At 41.4% G+C, this 20,991-nt stretch overlaps 3 protein-coding genes across 3 annotated transcripts in view; 1 reads left to right on the top strand and 2 right to left on the bottom strand.

Moving 5' to 3' along the window:
- Positions 1–596: 596 nt before the first annotated feature.
- Positions 597–11,924, bottom strand: LOC139463537 (uncharacterized). The gene is made up of 10 exons (XM_071244807.1): positions 11,843–11,924; positions 7,859–7,933; positions 7,118–7,267; positions 5,554–5,646; positions 5,118–5,180; positions 4,376–4,420; positions 3,612–3,697; positions 2,953–3,028; positions 1,764–2,694; positions 597–659 (listed from the first exon to the last, which is right to left on the bottom strand). Exons 2-10 carry the CDS (start codon positions 7,931–7,933, stop codon positions 640–642), a joined length of 1,539 nt encoding a protein of 512 aa, XP_071100908.1. The 5' UTR covers positions 11,843–11,924; the 3' UTR covers positions 597–639.
- Positions 11,925–12,149: 225 nt separating this feature from the next.
- Positions 12,150–18,117, bottom strand: LOC139463536 (cytochrome c oxidase assembly factor 1 homolog). Its single transcript, XM_071244805.1, has 4 exons — positions 17,891–18,117; positions 16,992–17,143; positions 15,471–15,547; positions 12,150–13,097 (listed from the first exon to the last, which is right to left on the bottom strand). Exons 1-4 carry the CDS (start codon positions 17,985–17,987, stop codon positions 13,007–13,009), a joined length of 417 nt encoding a protein of 138 aa, XP_071100906.1. The 5' UTR covers positions 17,988–18,117; the 3' UTR covers positions 12,150–13,006.
- A 333-nt stretch (positions 18,118–18,450) lies between these two features.
- Positions 18,451–20,991, top strand: part of LOC139464047 (dynein axonemal heavy chain 7-like) — a 92,624-nt gene continuing 90,083 nt past the window's right edge. The window contains exons 1-2 of the mRNA XM_071245572.1: positions 18,451–18,594; positions 20,705–20,888. Of these exons, the coding sequence (XP_071101673.1) occupies positions 18,580–18,594; positions 20,705–20,888 (199 nt within the window). The 5' untranslated portion in view covers positions 18,451–18,579. The remainder of the gene's footprint in view (positions 18,595–20,704; positions 20,889–20,991) is intronic.

The raw sequence follows: 20,991 nt of genomic DNA, 5'->3' as shown, positions 1-20,991 counted from the left end.
GCTGTCAACACCTGGATTGCCTGGTCCTGTCAACTGGGGGTCGTTTTGGTGTAGCTGGGATGTTGCATGAAACATCCATTCACTCAAATCTCCCTCAATGTGTTTGATGGGAGGGGATGTTTCCAGTGGATGCTTTGGAAACAAGCATGATCCTGTTGTTACATTGTGGACACACCAGTCGCGAGTTCATTGTCTAGTTCAGATGCTTTTGCTGTAGTTGTGAGCATCCGGTTGCTATGGTAAGCAAGTGAATAAGTAACACACTTGGGTTTCATTTTCAAGAATACAAGAACGAATGTATACAAAACATGTATTTAATACTGCAGAGCAAAGATAATACAAATAAGTTTTTGATTAATTGCAACGATGTACAATAGCCTGACTATGGACAAACAGTATACAGTGACCTCTCCTTAGCCCGGACACTTCTGAAACAGTTTCTTAGATGATTACTACTGGGAAAGGAGAATATATTCAGATGGATTATATACATGATGTGTTTATCTGGAATTAGTAAAGTACCGATCGGTTCCACTGTACAATTAATATCGTTACAACTGATAACCTGTAATGAAAAAACTGAGCATTGAAAACAAAACTTGAAGGTGACATCTTGATATTCTCAGGATCAGATTTTCATCACCGGCAGTCGAAGAAAACTGAAACACATAAAGCATCAGTGAAAGAGAAGAAGAATGATTGACTTGGGATAGGCTTGCTGAAACATTAAGTGTCATTGACTTGGGATAGGCTTGCTGAAACATTAAATGTCATTGACTTGGGATAGGCTTGCTGAAACATTAAGTATCATTGACTTGGGATAGTTTCTGAAACATTAAGTATCATTGACTTGGGATAGGCTTGCCGAAACATTAAGTATCATTGACGTGGGATATGCTTGCTGAAACATTAAGTATCATTGACTTGGGATAGTTGCTTAAACATTAAGTATCATTGACTTGGGATGGGCTTGCTGAAACATTCAGTATCACTGACTTGGGATAGTTGCTGAAACATTAAGTATCATTGACTTGGGGTAGTTGCTAAAACATTCAGTATCATTGACTTGGAATAGGCTTACTGAAACATTAAGTATCATTGACTTGCGAAAGTTGCTGAAACATTAAGTAGCAGTGTATGATTTACTTGAGAGAGGCTTGCTGAAATAAAGCACCACTGCGTGATTGACTTGAGAGAACTTTGGGTAATCTGCCTTTGCATTACTATGTCAGACCTAACCAGATAACCCTTCTGTTTGGTCATGACCGAGAGCTCAGACAAAGGTATAAATAATCAACAGATGCCGTTGTAGAATAAACCCATCTAATGAACATAAATATAACAAATACCCATTGATATTTGAATTTGGGTACGAGTACCCGACAGAAATGTATATGATGTCATTGTGGAGGTACGTTTTCGGTAACACTACATGAACTCTAATAGCTGTGAAATAGACATAACCAGACTCCGTAACATCATGTGACGTCATGATGCAAAGGCCGACACCCATGTCAAATGAAATCGCATGGTCAGCAGAATGGAGAGGAAAATAACTAAGTTTCAAATATATTCAGATAAATATTGATCAAACTTAGGATATGATGAATGCAGTATCCATTTCACAGATCCAAATGAAAAGTTTTCAATTTTTAGATTGATAAAGGAGAGATATAAAAAATGTACAATCTATACCCACATTCCAGGCTTTCGGCCAGTCAGATTGCGGCATACACACTGACGTTTTATAGTGTGGCACTCACCATTATCCTTTGACGAGCAGTCTGGAATGGACGTTTTGAATGGCAGCCCAGACTTCCTCTGACCAGACCTTCCCTGCGTCTGAGCCGTTGTCTGTGTGAACCGGGTCTGTCTGTGCTGCTCCGATGACCTCTTGGTCCCGCGGCGTTGCTCTTCTGCCAAGGCCACCTCGTCCGTGTTGCCATTGTTGTTCCGCTGTCTGCCTGGAGTGGGTGGTCGGGGCGACATTATTCCACAGTTGTCCAGGTAGCAGGCATAGTCATCAGCGTCAGCATTTGAGGATCTGCTGTGTCGCCCTGAGACTTCTTTACCACTGCTGGGAGTGGCATACCTAGTTTTAGCCCTGGTGGTTGTGTAGGTGACGGCTCTCACACCTCCCTGGTCATTGTAGCCATATTCCTGTCTAGCATTATACTCAGAGCTGTTGCGGGGGATCGAGTTAGCATCAGGTGTGGTTGTTTTGGGACGGGAGACCCTTGTCATCTTCACCTGCTCCTGGGTTACGACGCAATGGAAAGGACAAGCAGTGCGGTTGAATTCGGTGTAATTTTCAAGAGACTGCCTGCGCGCTTCATTCCTGAATTGGTAGTGCTGGCTTGCGCTAACAGGGCGATCTTGTTCTCTTGTTTCATACCTGGTGATAGGCTCTGTCTGAGGATGTGCTTGTGCCTTGGGTTGGGTCGGCGCTAGGACAACTTTAGTGTGGGCTTTACCCTGAGGCTCCAGTTGACTTGAAGCCTGGGATATAGCTTTTGCCTTTTCTGGGGTGTTCAGTCTTCTCTTGGAACTCACGTCTACAGGTGTGGAGCCGACCTTGTCCACAACCACCTGGACCTGCTTCTGGACAAAGTTCAGGTCATCCACTGGTTGGCCATTCTTGTTGGTTTTCTTGACAGGTGAGGCCCGCAAAGTATTTTTAATTAAATCTGAAACCTGCAAATGTGAATATACATGAAAGTATCTTATCATAAAAGCTCTTCTTAACAGCAATATGTGCAAATGTATATTTTAACATAAAAGGCACCTGCACACACACGTACACACACGTACATACACTTATCAGAAGATGGGCCAGGCAACTGAACTTGATACAACCCACTTCATCATTAACATAAGTTAAAGTCTTTATGCGTAACAGGACACCCAAGGGGTATCTAGTTCTCTTGTGAAATCAACTGCCGTAGACTTTACCTGACAACCCTCTGAACAGGTGACTTTCATGACATCCTCAAATGTCCCCAGCAGTTCCTTCCCTAGCTCGGTTTGTCTGGAAATAATCAGTTACACATAGGGAAAACCACCAACCATTGACATGCCAGACAGAATCGATTTCTGTAGCTTCATCCGAAAATAAGTCGCTAGAAGATTACAGGTGTGGTAATTTGTCTCCCTTTATCGTAAGTGTGTGGACCGTACACAAACATTTTGTTTCTGTGCTAGACACGATAAAAGGAGACAATTTGCGGGGAGGAAACGCTTGTATGACAATAGTTCCGTCAAAGGGTTATGTTCACAGCAGTGAAATTTCAATTGTTTTGTTCACTGCAATGGAGATATCACTTTTCTCAACTTCAGAAAAGTATGTAAAATAGGTCTATAGCAACCCGTTCTTATGGTAAGAGACGACCAAGTGGATCTGGTGGTTCACTGCGGTCATCCTGCCCCGACGGCATTGGACGTTACTCATAACATCTATCACTGGTTTGTCCGGTCAGTAAAGATTGTATACAGGCCGCCGCCGTATAGCGGGCATATTGCTAAGTGCGGAGTTAACCAACCAACAAACAAATCATTAAGAAATGTAAAAGTGTATGCAGCGTGTTTAGTAGACTGTAGACTAATATACTTACAAGCGTCTGAACTTCAGCATCTTCTCCTCCACCAGCTTGCGGGTGTTCACGAGGGCTCGGCCTGACTCGCGAAGCATGTACTCGACCTACAAAATAGACACCAGGTGTCATGGCAGAACATGTGTTCATTCACAAAGCGCAGGGTTAATATGGAACAGTATCACTGTGTGGGTTGCACATGACCAAGGCGACACAATTTATGGATAACAGCTTCTTTAATACAGTAAATACGACGTTTCCATATAGATCCTTATATTTTCCTTGACAACGGTATAAGGATCTATACCAAAACGTCGCCTTTACAGTATTATAAAAGTTGTTATCCATAGATTGTGTCTACTTTTTCAACTTCTAAGTAATGCCTAGCAAACGTTTCTCATGACGCATAAATCTTGCATACTTGAGGATAATCATCCTAAATCCTCCTCTAAGTCTTTTTTCGATGTGTCATATCTGACTCAACATTTATCAGTTAGTACTATTTCCAACAGCAACAGACATCGGACTGAAACAGTTTTTGTGTAATTTCTCATTATAGTGTGACTCAGACAGCATACTGTTTGTGATATCTGTTCTATCAATACCTTAAACTCATGCATGACATATCATAGACAGGTTCCACTTTAAAACTAACAGCCCTTAGTGTAACGTTCTGACGGGACAAGGATCATAATCGGGGAATGGCAAAAAATAAAAATCTTTGCCAGCGGGTACTGGCACTGATAAGGGACACAACTCCACACACGTAATGACGAGGCACCTACCTGAAACTGCTGAACTTTAGAGACACGGGAAGATTTCTTAATAAGCTGGAATCAGGAACAAACATGTAATTACTCCTCTACGAATAGATCGATACCACACAATAACCTGCAGGTGAACAAGCTGAGACAATGTCACTATTTACAGTAAACTACGGTTATAACGAACTCAAAGGGACCACGAATTTTAGTTCGCTATAACCGTAGTTCGTTATAAGCTTGTACACAGCATATATACACAAATGGCGGGACCAACAAAATAAGTTCGTTATATCCGTTAGTTCATAATAAGAGTATCCGTTACAAACGTAGTTTGTAGTACATAGGGTAACCATTACCTGAATTAAACGATATACGCATGCAGGCAATCAAAGCCGTGTAATGCCCGAACCTAGGTCCTCTTTCAGGCCAACCAAGTTGCATTTTTAGCTATTTGAGGACCAATTCTGCCCTATCTGTATTAATATAAAATGTTTAGGTCAGGACATTGGAGCTGGTAGAGGATGGACGCCTTGGTAACCATCACGCCACGTGCCTGTCGTAATGGTCATGCTTTAACACAGAATTACGACGGTCACAGTGCCAAGGCCTCATTGTGTTCCTGAGCCCAGCACAGCATATATAATTGTTGCGAGGTAGGAAGTCAGCAGTAATCAAGCTCTATGAAGGCGGTTACACGTCGGACGCCAAGGTAGAGTGTGTAGCTTCGTAAAGAATGACAGACACTAACAGAGAAAAAGATCACCTCATATTCCGCACTCATTGTTTTAACTTGATTAAGACGAACTTCAAACTCTAGCAGAGCATCCTGAAATCAAACAAAGCGTAATGTGTAAAACGAATCAATTTACTAAAGGTGAAATTTTACCTTCTAAAATAGACGCTTAATTTTAGGTTTATCGCCATGATTGCATTATTACTGGAGAGTACAAAGAGACTAGATAAATGTTTTTCAAAACATAAATGGCAACCCAGAATTTAAGAAAATGAATATAACGAAGTTTCGTAAAATCATTATATCTCGGCAACGCATTTCCAAGTGCTACGTGAATATATTACAAACAAGCGGAAGATAACACGTCACTATGGCAGGGTTCTCCTTGAATCTATATTATATATCTAATTTTGGGATCTATGACATTTATAACACGTGTCTATCCTCACATCATGTGATGTTTTACCTTTGCCCCTTGTGTGGTGGCCTGGTAGTTGCTCAGAGCTTTGAACAAGGGCCGGAGTGACGACACGGCCAGACTCCACAACATTGACTGGTCCTGTGTAGAAAATGATTTGCCTTGGAATTGAATGTCATATTCATTAAAGACAAACAGGTACAGGTGTAACACATATCACTGAGCGAGAAAGCACATTGACATTTATGCCGTTATCATACAATGGTGAAGAAGGTGTGCACTAAAGTAAGTCCTCGGTGAACAATGGCATACACAAACACACGGTCTGAACCAAGGGTTGGTGGTCACCCCAGCAACCATACTCCATCATCATTTTGACCACCGTATCTTCTTTTATGTCACCACTTAAAGAAACAAGGTGTCGTGTCCGACCTGGTTGTGATTACAGGAAGAATAGGTCCCTGCAACCCCTGGTTGTGATTACGGGAAGAATAGGTCCCTGCAACCCCTGGCTGTTATCCCGGGAAGAATAGGTCCCTGCAACCCCTGGTTGTGATTACGGGAAGAATAGGTCCCTGAAACCTCTGGTTGTGAATACAGCAAGAATAGGTCCCTGCAACCCCTGGTTGTGATTATAGGAAGAATAGGTCCCTGAAACCTCTGGTTGTGATTACAGGAAGAATAGGTCCCTGCAACCCCTGGCTGTTATCCCGGGAAGAATAGGTCCCTGCAACCCCTGGTGGTGATTACGGGAAGAATAGGTCCCTGCAACCCCTGGCTGTTATCCCGGGAAGAATAGGTCCCTGCAACCCCTGGTTGTGATTACGGGAAGAATAGTTCCCTTAAACCTCTGGTTGTGAATACAGGAAGAATAGGTCCCTGCAACCCCTGGTTGTGATTATAGGAAGAATAGGTCCCTGAAACCTCTGGTTGTGATTACAGGAAGAATAGGTCCCTGCAACCCCTGGCTGTTATCCCGGGAAGAATAGGTCCCTGCAACCCCTGGTGGTGATTACGGGAAGAATAGGTCCTTGCAACCCCTGGTTGTGATTCCGGGAAGAATAGGTCGCTGCAACCCCTGGTTGTGATTACAGGTAGATCCCTTAATGGGGATCGGGTGGCTGCAATGTGTTGCCTGGCTGATTGTGCGTCATCGTTCCCCGACGACCTGGATCGTTGCACATGCTGTCAATCACGGGATTGTGTGACCCAGCTCTATTACTTACAGACAGCCGTGACAGATAGTGTATTGCTGTTTGTAACGTGCATGCAAAATCGCAAAACACCATTCACTCAATCACTACGGCACCCGTGAAGATCCGGGTTAGGATAGGTCTTCAGCAACTCATGCTTGCGGTAAAAAGCAACTATGCTTGTAAGAGGTGACAAATGGGATCGGGTGGTCAGGCTTGCTCACTTGGTTGATGCATGGCATCGTATCCAAGTTGCGTAGATCGATGCTCATGGTGTTAATCACTGGATTGTCTGGGTTACAGACCGCCGCCATGTAGCTGGAATATTGCTGAGTGCGGCGTTAAACAACAAACAGCCACGACTGTGTCCCACAGAGCATTGGTTCATGGGTATATTTGATCAACAATGACCGACTGACCTCGAGGTAGATCTTCAATTCCGGGAGGATCTTCCATGTCTTGGGGCACATGTCCACCATGGTGTTCAGCAGGTGGGCGTTGGCGTTCTTCATTCCCTCTACCTTCTCCATGTAGGCTTGCAGTGCCTTGGTGACCCTGGCCACGTGGCGCTAAGTGTGAGAAAAGAGTCTTGCTGAGACAAGTTCGGAGCAACAACTAACACATACTGATGACTGTGAAACAACAACAACAACAACGCGTGTACATGTATTGACACTTGTTACTGCGAAACAAAGTGTTATCATACGTATTGACTCTACGTGGTGACTGCGAAACAATTTCTCATTGATGAATTTAAGGGAACACTTATACAGTACAGTGAGTGAGTGAGTATGGTTTTTCGCGGCTTTGAGCAATTTTCCAGCAATACCACGGCGGGGTCACAGAAATGGGCTTACACATATCGTACCCATGCATGTCGGATTTCGAATCCGGGTATTCGGCGTGACGAGCGAACGTTTTAACCACTAGGCTACCCCACCGCCCCTATTTAATACAGAGGAACTCACAAATGTACAGACCTTGATATGGGTATAATAAGAGGCAGTTGCACCTTTTGGGGAGTGTGGGGATTGAATGAAAGTAGTGGAATAAGGGGGGTAGGAGAACCAACATATGTTACTAATATTCGAGTTCCAAAATCTAGACGATGGGCAGGATGCCCACACTGGTTTAAGGGCGAGTCTCGTGGATTTACTTACCGGAGGTCCTTTGAATATATCAAAATGGGAGGGGGTCGCATGCTGCTTGTCTCCGGATGCGGTCCTGTTGTCCATCTGAATGATCAGGACACATCGATAGTGATACGATATCTGTCATGTCATATATATATAATGGAAAGTTAAGGTCCGGCTTCTGTAGATTCCGGTGAAGAAATCACAAGCTATGGAAAGAAACGATGTGTTGGACGGAAGTAGACAGGTGTGATATGGAAGATGAAGTACACTTTATGATTGTATGTCCACTGTATGAAGAGTTGAGATGCACACAGTTGCCATGGATAATAATTTAATTTACATGCATTTTACCATTTATGTATGTGTCAGGCGAGCCTGGTGGAAGGGAGATAATTCTGCAAGTACCATTGTTTTATACAATGTACTTTTACGTCACGAGTATGTTTTTTAGTGTTGCGCACAAAAGTGAAAAATAATTTAATTTTGTTGATATTAGCATTAATAAGAATCAAAATTAAATTACAAACATGTACTATGGGCTGGAGGCCTAGAATACCGCTAAAGACTTGAACTATATTATCATACCACAGGCAGGAGAGGAGAGTGTTTAGCCACCAGAATAAACTTAAATAAAGACCTACTTGTGAATTAATCTATATTCCAAATTTTGTTTTTATTTTACTCTTTATCGCTACTTTAAACAGTATACGGTGGTTTTGTTACAACGGGACAACGAGATCCGTACATTTTTACATCTTACTTGAAACCTACGAGAACATATAAGCAGGGTGCAGCCTGAACTGGGATCTTATTCCGGGAGAATCTAGGATGCGAACCAAAGCCCGTCTTAACCTGGAACAACCATATGACGCAACTGAGGCCATCCTTCAGGATATTAGGACAAACACATGAAATATAGCGAGTGGCTATGCACACTTATACACGATGTCATATGTTTCGGCGCGATGAAGCAGAACCAGTAGCTCCTTCATCAAGAGAATGAAAACAGGCAGAAAGGCATCAAACAAAACAAAAAACCACACCCTGGCTAAATGCTGTCAGAAATCATTTCACGGGAGACGAATGGGCTGCAGCAATTACCCCCTCGTACATATAATAAGAATAATAACAACAACAAACCATATATAATAAATCCTAATTTATACATCATGAATATATAGTTGATTCGGCTGTTGCCATTGATAATAATCTCTCTTGTGATATTGTGAATTATCAATTTCTGAAAGAGAACATACAGTTTGTCCCAACATAGTTCCCATATATGATTTTAAAATGCATACGTTTTATTTGAAGAATTTTAAAGCAATGCTCAGATTTGTATAACTCTACCGCAACATGAATCAATGACATAGTGCTGAATGACACCAACACTAGTCTTGTTTGACTACAGAAAAGTTTTGGCGATGGTTTGATTTATAACTGTCAGTGTGACCGAGCCTTCCCCGAGGTGATTGTTATCGCTGGTTTTCCAGGCAAAACACCCACCGTGACCACCCAACCCCCACCTAACGCACACTACAAGCCTTATGGGCCTTGCCACACCCTGGCCGGGCACTAAGACTGCCTTCCGGTCGAAAAAAACGACAACTGAGGATCGGCTGGGTACAAAGGGTGACCTGGCACATATTTAACTCGGCTTTTGTCGATGTATAGCTTCTGTCTGACGTAGCAGATATAACGTCTTGTTCATATATATTTGCAAACTAGTACATAGTGTCAAACACATATCAGTTGGTTTTTTTCTCGGCTATTGCTAGTTTGTAGAAGTAGTAGAGAATTTGTAGAGCAAACAGAAAGTACACATTGCTAATACCAAACTGAAATTGAATTCTTCTTTTCACGTCAATGAATGTCCGTCCATTAAATAAATATATTATATAATTATATAATACACCCACACACACACGTTCCACCATATACATAAGAAAAATAGAAACACAACTGTATAATTAGTGATGGAAATTATAGCTGCACGCAAACATGTCTCCTGGGCGTACATTTATAATAATACTTAACGGGGTTTCGGTACATTTCATAGCTTTTTGCTCGTATAGTACAGCAGAAGAAAAGATAATTCACTGATCACTTACTTTAATCTGCTTCTTTATTGAGTGGGGTGCAGTGCATTTGCATTTGGCTGCTGTTCTGTCGTTCTTTCAGCATACTTTCATTTCTACTACTACTACTACTACTACTACTACTACTACTACTACTACTACTACAGCTATTACATTTTTGGTCCATCAATTTCTCTCTATACATCACAATAAATATTCATATATAATTTCAACAATAAGCCAAATTATTGTATACGCTACTGTGCCATTAGTTTTAATTACGCTGGGCAGTTTGCATTTAATAGACCTTTGAAAAGTTTCAACATTATTTTTGTGCTTTTCACTCGTCTGTAATCTTACACAACACTTGGCCTACCGCACAGAATGCATACAGTAATAAGTAGGCAGCTTTACCAACTTTCAAGCAACGGCACTACGGGAACACCAAGAATGGTGGTCATGTAAGGATCGGACATGACGAGCGAACTCATTGACAACTGGGCTCCCTATCCCTAGAAAAAGCAATATACCAAGGTACTGGCAGTCGCCGCCGGGAGCTGCATCCTTACCACACCTGCCGCGAACAGTTTGGGGCCCATCTTACCTTTGACGTTCGTCAGCGCCTGCACCACGTCTTGTGGGCAATGTCGCAGCCAAAAAAGAATGACGAACTTGTTCTATGACGTCACAATATTTGTTACGTCATTGTGTGCATAAAAAGTAGGAGCGTACAATTGATGCGGACATGAATTTCGTATTGAAGAATGTGTGCGTTGTAAAAGCTATGCATGTGAATAATTTGATATCATCTAGACTTGACATATATGGGAACAATGTCCCAATTTCTCTACGTTTTACAACAAACATCTATAAACCGTTACACTGTGTATTGGGTAACAGAGTGTTTTGCAGTAAGCTTGCAAACAGACTGTTATGCAGCTACGGTAACCGTATCTCGATCGGTGCTGCTCCCTAAAAACGATTTTCATAGTGACTTGTCGCAATCTGTGTAGCGCGATAAGCCAATACCAAAATCGTTTAAAAGGACTGCACAGATACACAGTAACCGCAGCTAACTGTTATGCAACTTCACAAACATAATCAATATTGTCCCCGTATTTTCGCAAACCGTTGACATATTTCAGCACCATAATTTCACCAGTTATATCAACAACTGGACCAAGCTATTTGTTACCATGTAAAACTTAAAGGGGAACTAGGGCTGCAAAACAATGCCATTTAACGTTTCTATTGAACCGGGTCAAACTTCATGCACCGTTGGATACCATTGGTCGTGCAGAGTTGCGTCCCTTAGTCGTACCATGAACCGGTTATCAGTCCCAGATTCACCCTCGGTTCGTCTGTGGCATATATCTGTGCTTGTGGGCAGGGATTTACCGACGCTATCCTGCGTCCTATTGGCAAAAAAATGGATCTTGACTCAAACGAAATAGAGTGCAGCCACTGGGACGGAGAACTTTCGTATGCATGTTTAGGATTGAATGCTTCCATTTCAGAATTTGAGAACACTTAAGAAAATAATTTCCGTACATGATCATTTAAAAATTAAAAACACCGTCAATAGCATCACTGTCTTCTTGGGCTAAAACTTTGTAGTTTCAGTTCCGGAATTCCATATATCATTTTAAATAACAGTCTCTGAGCATGCGCAATTTCCTGTCACTTGTGGTATAAGTAGAGTACTGTCTCCGTGAGTGGCTTTCAAAATTCCAAATTTCCGCCAAAATTGATTAAGCGACCATAAAGCCCCTCCACGTTGCCTTACCTTTCGGACATACCCTTCTCGGCCACATCACTAAATGGCCTGGTGGGCTGGGCGTGAAATACACATATGTCTGAAAGCGCACATTAAAACCCAAAGTAAGTTAGTAAGTACAAGTGTTGCATGCTGTGGTGAATGAGTGAGTACCTGGATGGATGGAGATACTTATGTGAACGCAGAACCTTCTGATGCCCAAAAGGGACCATGGGTTGTAGGGCTGCAATGATACAGGAATGGTTGTATCGTATTGTGGGTCAAATATTGTGATCCATCGGAATATCAGTGCATCATTTCCCCCTTAATGGGTTGTACACTCCCCAAGGAGCCAAGGATGAAATGTGAGTGCACTCTGATCCACTGACCAGTTTATTACTTGTGTAGAGCCATGAACATTCCTTAGGGCATGGATAAAACGCAATGAATTAACACACACATTTATCATGTTTATTCGGCCCTAATACTATTTTTTAGAATGCTTTTTACATTTTTACGTCAGTAAAAACACCTTGAAAAATACAAACATACATTTTCAGCAAACAGTCACTGTATAATGAATACATTCATTTGGTTCCCCTAAAACACTGTACGTATTCTATACAACGTCGACAAATTACTTCTTTCTTCTCAGAGAACATACATGAATGCACATGATACAAGTGAGGGAGTTGGATTTAATGCCATTTTTAGCAATATTCCAGCAATAACACTGAGGGGGACACTAGAAATGGGCTTCACACATTGTACCCATGTTAGGAATTGAACCCAGACCAAGGCATGATGAGTGAACGCTAAAACCAGAAGGCTGCCCCACCGCCCAACAAAACGAACAGGACTCCTTGTACCACTTCATATCACTGTCTAATCACAGACCTAAATTAGCAGATACATCTACTGATTTCTCAGTGTAGAGGTAGGTTACCTGTAGACTCAACCACGCTAAATTAAATTTGGAACCAAATGCACAGCGTGAAATCTAAAATGTTAGCTTTAGCACTTAAAATAAAACAAAGATGGGCAAGGGCCAATCAGAAAAAGAAAAAAGAGTCATGAAACGGAATTTTATTCCTGGTTTACCAAATCAAGTAGAATGTCAAACTTAACCATCTAGATACATGTGCATGGAGACTTCAAACCCTAAAACAGATTCTTTACAGTAAGAGATTTCACTGTGGGGAATGAAGCAAATTACAATCCAATGTCACAATGAAGACAAACATCCCTAAGCATGATCCATATACTGATAGAGGAAAACTTGCTTCATGATGAAGCAATGGACTGTCTGTATTATCCTAGTGTCAACACTACACAGTGTCAAGAGGAAGGATCCTCGACAGGTTTTTTATAAAACGTCCACCGCTGACCAGTACTCTTCAGCTCCAGGTCCAGTTGGTCAACAGCCCAGCTGAAACACACAGCACAAGAGTGAACACATGACCGAGGGATGGACTCAAGTATTACACCATTTTAACAGTATTTCAGTTTTATCACAATGTCATCTTCATCTTGAAGAAAAGCTCAAACTTATACATGTCTTAAATGTTTACCACCAAGGATCATAATTAGGGTTAAACTGGGTAATAAACAACTGACCATAGAATCATAGCATGCCTAAGGGAGGCAACTCTGTACAGCATATTTGGGGTCTTAGAACCAGGGCCCTCAGGTTTGGGGAAGAGTGAGTGAGTGAATGTTGTTGTGTGCCACATGTACATCATGTACAACGATCCCCAGCTTCAGGGTACCACTGAGCCAGATCACACATTGTCACCATCCAATACTCAGCAGCAAGGTCTGGGGGTTCGGATACAGCTGTGACACCTACCTGTCTTTTCCACTAAGTCTGCTGGCCTGAACATAAAGACTGCCTTTATCCGTGGACACCTACCTGTCTTTACCACTAAGTCTGCTGGCCTGAACATAAAGACTGCCTTTATCTGTGGACACCTACCTGTCTTTTCCACTAAGCCTGCTGGCCTGAACATAAAGACTGCCTTTATCCGTGGACACGTACCTGTCTTTACCACTAAGTCTGCTGGCCTGAACATAAAGACTGCCTTTATCTGTGGACACCTACCTGTCTTTACCACTAAGTCTGCTGGCCTGAACATAAAGACTGCCTTTATCTGTGGACACCTACCTGTCTTTTCCACTAAGCCTGCTGGCCTGAATGTAAAGACTGCCTTTATCTGTGGACACCTACCTGTCTTTTCCACTAAGCCTGCTGGCCTGAACATAAAGACTGCCTTTATCCGTGGACACCTACCTGTCTTTACCACTAAGTCTGCTGGCCTGAACATAAAGACTGCCTTTATCCGTGGACACCTACCTGTCTTAACCACTAAGTCTGTTGGCCTGAATGTAAAGACTGCCTTTATCTGTGGACACCTACCTGTCTTTTCCACTAAGTCTGCTGGCCTGAATGTGAAGACTGCCTTTATCCGTGGACACCTACCTGTCTTTACCACTAAGTCTGTTGGCCTGAATGTAAAGACTGCCTTTATCCGTGGACACCTACCTGTCTTTACCACTAAGTCTGCTGGCCTGAATGTAAAGACTGCCTTTATCTGTGGACACCTACCTGTCTTTTCCACTAAGTCTGTTGGTCTGAACATAAAGACTGCCTTTATCCTTGGACACGTACCTCTCTTTACCACGAAGTCTGCTGGCCTGAACATAAAGGCTGCCTTTATCTGTGGACACCTACCTGTCTTTACCACTAAGTCTGCTGGCCTGAATGTGAAGACTGCCTTTATCCGTGGACACCTACCTGTCTTTACCACTAAGTCTGTTGGCCTGAATGTAAAGACTGCCTTTATCCGTGGACACCTACCTGTCTTTACCACTAAGTCTGCTGGCCTGAATGTAAAGACTGCCTTTATCTGTGGACACCTACCTGTCTTTTCCACTAAGTCTGTTGGTCTGAACATAAAGACTGCCTTTATCCTTGGACACGTACCTCTCTTTACCACTAAGTCTGCTGGCCTGAACATAAAGACTGCCTTTATCCGTGGACACCTACCTGTCTTTACCACTAAGTCTGTTGGCCTGAATGTAAAGACTGCCTTTATCCGTGGACACCTACCTGTCTTTACCACTAAGTCTGCTGGCCTGAATGTAAAGACTGCCTTTATCTGTGGACACCTACCTGTCTTTTCCACTAAGTCTGTTGGTCTGAACATAAAGACTGCCTTTATCCTTGGACACGTACCTCTCTTTACCACGAAGTCTGCTGGCCTGAACATAAAGGCTGCCTTTATCTGTGGACACCTACCTGTCTTTACCACTAAGTCTGCTGGCCTGAATGTGAAGACTGCCTTTATCTGTGGACACCTACCTGTCTTTTCCACTAAGTCTGTTGGCCTGAATGTAAAGACTGCCTTTATCCTTGGACACGTACCTCTCTTTACCACGAAGTCTGCTGGCCTGAACATAAAGACTGCCTTTATCTGTGGACACCTACCTGTCTTTACCACTAAGTCTGCTGGCCTGAATGTGAAGACTGCCTTTATCTGTGGACACCTACCTGTCTTAACCACTAAGTCTGCTGGCCTGAATGTGAAGACTGCCTTTATCCGTGGACACCTACCTGTCTTAACCACTAAGTCTGTTGGCCTGAATGTAAAGACTGCCTTTATCTGTGGACACCTACCTGTCTTTTCCACTAAGTCTGTTGGCCTGAACATAAAGACTGCCTTTATCTGTGGACACCTACCTGTCTTAACCACTAAGTCTGTTGGCCTGAATGTGAAGACTGCCTTTATTCGTGGACACCTACCTGTCTTTACCACTAAGTCTGCTGGCCTGAATGTAAAGACTGCCTTTATCCTTGGGTCCTTTCACTGGAATAAGCAGCTGAAAAACATTGTGAGGAAATGATAATATCTGTCATCAGGGAAAATAGACAGTAAAGTATATTTTATTACACATTTATATACTACAGGTATCCAGGTACTTTCCGCACAAATCGGTTTTATTTGTTCCCTGAACAGAGGATCTGGTTGCATTCCTGCTATCATTCTCAACTCCCTGGGGAGTTTTCAACCCAAGCTTCCTACGGGTGCTAAAGGGTTTTTACATCCACTTCACATATCAGGTACCCATTCCCTGCTGGGTGAACAGAGGCACATTTGAACTATGTCACTCGCCCAGGGTGACACCAAACATGTGTATACATATTCATGTTTCCACCATCTGGTCATCTACCATCGGACGAGGGGGTTCTTTTGAGAACACAGTGTGAATGTACTGTACACTAGGGGTACCGACAACACTGTAAAGACCTGTAAACATTGTTGGTCCCAAGGCTGAATGACAACACAAATCACTTGTTTATGTCTGGTTGAACTGGATGTTCTTGTAAATAGTTTTCAAACAAAATGGCCATGATCCCTGTCTGAATATAAACAATATATATATATATATATATATATATATATATATATATATATATAAATAAGAACTAACCTTTTCAGAGTTTCAAACACACATCAAAAGTTTGGATTCACAATACACAATGAACAGTGGTCCAGATATTAGAGGTGTAACAATATCAGTTGTTTGTTATAAAACCTGACGCCACAAAAACTGAACAATGCAATGATCAAACAACATGAACGATGAAACGATTTTACCCAACAAGACAGTCGGGCAGGTGATCTGTAAGTGCTGCCTGCCCATCTTCAAAGTTACCTGTCCACATTCAGACATCATAAATATTGTAAAACTGCCCCATAAAGAGACAAGCCGTTTCTTGATTCAGTTGAAATAATCAATGATAATGCAAACAATCACTTGTGAATCTAGAAGGAGTTATCATGGTTATAATCATGATAATAAAACTGAATATGGAAGTAGTCTTAAAATTATCTGCAAGACATTCGAGCAGGACTTAATAATTCACCTGCCATTATAAGCCATTATTTAGAATTATTGAGAAATTTTATACATCAACCATAACATGATGTTAGTTCCAGAAGTAAGTCACATCTCTTGACTCCGGAAGCAGAATCAACAGATTCTCATGATTCCTCCATTACATGGAAATGCACACTGCTCGGAGCTTAATATCTTATTGTTGTTGAGTTGGGTTTTTTTAAATGTTAATGTGTTTTTTCCTAATTGAATTCGGAACATCTTAATTCAGAATTGGACATCCTATTCCACAATTCATTTGGGACTAGCATTTTCCATCACATAATGATTCTACATTTTGAAAGAATAATTAGGATCGGAGAAGAGGCAGTGTTGAATCATGTATTCACCGCCTGTAGGGATCAGATCAGTCAGACAACCTTACACTGGCGTTCAGTCCATCCACTCGGTTATGTTGTGTGTCTCCTAGGTCCAGCCTCTTGCTGACGATGGGCTGACCAAATGCCTCCACTGCCGGCTGGTACTGTCTCAGCATCTTCATGGGAATACGATAATAGTCTTCTTTCCTGAACCTTTCTGAAAACCATAAAGTCCGTTGCTGTACCGGTGGTGACACAACACTGGTATATCTGCTCCATGCCTATGCTCCATGCCTATGCTCCAAGCCTATGCTCCCTTCATGTTTAGATCTTGCAATTAATGCAATGTGTGAAACTGAGACATTATTGTTTAATGACAGATACAAAATATTGATAGGCCTTCCTATATATGGTCTCGGCATGGTAAAAATTAATCAAGGGTTTTATTGACAATTATCGGTAATAGGTGTATATACATTATAAAACGTGGATTAGCAAACAAACTGGATTGAACGACTTGAACTAAACATACTACAACTGTCGACTGAGTCATTCCTTGTGCCCCAGTAATACAAGTAATATTTGATATCATTAGAGAACAGGGCTGTCGGGTGGCCTAGTGGTTAAAGCGTTTGATCGTCACGCCAAAGACCAAGGTTCGATTTCCAACATGGGTACATTGTGTGATGCCCATTTCTGATGTTGTTCGCCGTGATATTGCTGGAATATTGCTAAAATCAGTGTAAAACCATACTCACTCATTAGGGAACACTTACATTTTACATGTTTACTATTATCAGTGATAATTGTGATAAGAAAGGACTACAATGTTATGTTTTAAGGTGAAGGCGGCTGGGCTGTATTAATGGCATACATGGGATTTAGTCTAAACTACTGATGAAGTAAGATCAAGCCTAAAAGTCATCCCATCATCCCATATGTATAATATAATTATATATGTCACCTTGAATCTTTTCAGTCATGTAGTACGCACTACCAAGAGCGAAAACCCCGCCAAAGACAGCTATATTCTTAAGAACACTTGTTGGTATGTGTACCATCCTGGCAGTACATTGATAATCAATTTCATTACGTCATAATTGTGTCAGTCCACCACTCAACTAGTAAGTCCCTCTCTTTTCGTGCATCACCGCATGTCAAGGTAAACATTTTGACTAGGATTCTGTCTACCTAAACAGTAAAAGCGGTAATCTTGCGTCGCGTACCAACAGTGGAACCAGTTTAGGTAAAATATTAAGACTTGGCATCAGTCTATTGATAGCCAACCGGCTGCGCATTTTTGTGGTATTTCTAGTTGATAGGAAATGTCGTGAATTTTTTTTATTTATTATTTTGGGGGAATTCTATCGAATAATATCACTAATAATATACTTTACTGAAATTACTGATGATTTTGAGACACCCTTTATAAAAGATATTACTTCGTTAAATTACGTGAATTTACGGAAATGACCGAGTTAAAAAGCTTCTAATCTCCTAGCAACCTTCATCGTCCGCCATATTCCCAATGCATTAGCTGTGACAGCTAATTCCACACTGGATATCACACAGTTTGTGCCTTGGACAAGTTGTTGCAGCGTTCAATTACATCACATGAAGCTATAACGAAACAGACAAGACCTTAGGGAAGTAATGGCGGAGATTCAGGTGGGTGACAAAGCTAAATTCAGGCGAGAAACTTATACCATCATCGTTTGTTTATCTCGTCGAGTTTCGTAACCGGGGGGTTTATTACTCTTTAGTTTCTTTCCAGAATCATTTCAGTTTCTTGAACTGAATCATAGACCATTAGTTAGTCATATTCACCAATCAATATAACAGCCTTGGCATATTTTTTACTTAATCAGGGCGCGTATATTTATCGTAACGTACAAAAGTGGTTGAAGAGCAAAACTATTCGGAAAAAACGTGATCGCAAGTGCTCGATCAGTGGGAAATGTAGGTTCGGAGACAGTCGGGACCTTTCAGACTAATAATTCAGATTCCGCGATACACTCTACTCCTGAAAATAACTTTTGAAAATCAATGTCTGGGATTTTTTATGTGTGTGAATAAATATTTAAAATGTTCTCTTGTTTAGATTTCCCATAACAACTATATCCAAACCTTGACCACACACACTTGCGCTGCAAAAAAAGACGACAGCGTTTGGCAACTCGCTTCGATTGTAAATAATGAAGTGCGCATGCCTGGAACATTTTTTGTTTGTGAACTTCTGTAAACATGATAAACATTCCCTCCAGTTTGGGGGCACAAATACTGCAGTCTACCCCAATCGATATAATTGATAATGATTCCTTTTAAGGAAAGGTCTCATTTGATTTCTGACATCAAACAAACAGAGCCCTTTCCCACGTTGATTCTTCAGTTACCATTAGATTCTTGGTGCTGATAAAACCTGTCATTCAGCTGTAGAAACTAACATTTTTGGTCCACTAGTCCTTATAATGATAACATATAGCAAAACCCTTATAAATTGGCAAACTTGTACTAGTCCTTATGATACCTTTACTATTGGGCAGATTGGCAAGGACTAAAGTAGGACTAGTGCCAATTTCTAACACTCTCATTGTTGCATGACGGGAAGAATGCATTTTACTGGACACCTTCCTAAAACTATGTCACATGCAAAAGCAACTTTAACCTAATCTCATTGCCATAGTGTCGCAAAACATTCCTCACGCAGTTAAGATATTGTTACCCACTTGCAATAATTTAATGGTGCAAAACTTTCCAGACTTACAGTATTCAATTTTGAAGTTTAATCATTAAACATCGAAAAAGTGCTAGGAAATAGAAGTTCACACCTCATCGGAGACAACCATGGGGGCCACATTTCAACAAACCATTATTCATGAACTTTTACTCTAAAAAGCAATCAATCCAAGACGTTGTGTAGCGGCAAACCCCTGTTATTTTATTGAGGCAGCTAAAATGGCATCTGTAAAACTTAGGAACCAGTGCTAAGGAAGGGGCTTGTGCACGTCCCTTACCCAAATGGCAGATGTCTGGTAGAATGCATTCTTGCCCTACTTTGAATAAATTAGGTATTATTGACAAACAGATTGGCCATTTGATTTATTTGCTAAGTGACGAAATTTAAATTATAAAATGTTTATGTTGTACACTTTGCATTGTAGTTTCAAAAACATATTATTTAATGTATACATTTCCAGGTTTTTCTTTGACTTACAAAAGGGGGGGTCAAGGGCACCCAAGAATTAATTGTAAGGTTCTGCAGGCAATATATGGGTCCTGTAGTGAAATGGTGTAGTGGGCTGTATGTTTAGATAATTACTTCAGTGCCTGGATTGAATCAGTGATCATGTGGACAGTGGTCATGATTGACGATTATGATGAAATTACAGACTCCCTCAACTGCTCTTGATGCTCTGTAGGTACAATGAATGTTATTGTGAGCCCCGAGGGACGCAGTATATATTTTATTCTGCAGCCCCTCTCGACATTTGGATGCACATTTGTGCATTGCATAAAACCCTGATATTTCATCACATAATATCTGTATACTTTGCTCCTTTTAGTTGTTTTTCCATATCTGCCTAGAGTAAGCCAGTAACCCCACCAGTTACACCAGAAACATAAGTTAATATAATTTATCAATACGCTTAATGAAATATCCTATTTCTTTTTTTAATTGAAAAGTAGATTGTAGTTTGGCACACAGGAACACCCCTGGCACACTTAAAAAAAAATCTATGTTTCTATCCCAGGCTTAATTGAGGCCTTTTGTTTGCAGCCCTCCCCAAGAGGTGCGGGGGGAAGCAAGGGTAAGGGAACCGATGATCCCATCCGATTCCTACCTGTTCTTCCGTCGAAGCGCAGCAAGCCAGCATGGCAGTCCAACCCCCCAGCATTTTTCTTGTCCGGGAGACCAGATGATGATGAACGTCCCATCGACCTTGTCGGAGAACTTACAGCAAGTGAGTGATCTTGTAGAAATGACTTTCAATAACTATTGATTCTTAAGGTCTGTTACTGTTACAAGCTTTCATAGTACATGTTTTTGTTGCAGAATATTATTTA

The sequence above is a fragment of the Haliotis cracherodii genome, unplaced genomic scaffold (assembly GCF_022045235.1).
Source record: "Haliotis cracherodii isolate W230 unplaced genomic scaffold, xgHalCrac1.p SCAF_16, whole genome shotgun sequence".
In the NCBI taxonomy this organism is placed as follows: Eukaryota; Metazoa; Mollusca; class Gastropoda; order Lepetellida; family Haliotidae; genus Haliotis; species Haliotis cracherodii.
The sequence above is the reverse complement of the archived record's forward strand: the minus strand, read 5'-3'. Positions and strand labels throughout refer to the sequence as shown.

Bases quoted from the DNA above. Each gene is read 5' to 3' on its own strand.
- LOC139463536 (XM_071244805.1), bottom strand. From the start codon at position 17,987: ATGGTACACATACCAACAAGTGTTCTTAAGAATATAGCTGTCTTTGGC. The intron at 17,144-17,890 runs GTGACATATATA...TATGGTTTTCAG, and splicing joins CATGACTGAAAAGATTCAAG to AAAGGTTCAGGAAAGAAGAC. The intron at 15,548-16,991 runs GTAAGGTTGTCT...AATGTTTTTCAG, and splicing joins TGGATGGACTGAACGCCAGT to CTGCTTATTCCAGTGAAAGG.
- LOC139463537 (XM_071244807.1), bottom strand. From the start codon at position 7,933: ATGGACAACAGGACCGCATCCGGAGACAAGCAGCATGCGACCCCCTCC. The intron at 5,181-5,553 runs GTAAAACATCAC...GTTTGATTTCAG, and splicing joins CCACCACACAAGGGGCAAAG to GATGCTCTGCTAGAGTTTGA. The intron at 3,029-3,611 runs GTAAGTATATTA...GATTATTTCCAG, and splicing joins ATGCTGAAGTTCAGACGCTT to ACAAACCGAGCTAGGGAAGG.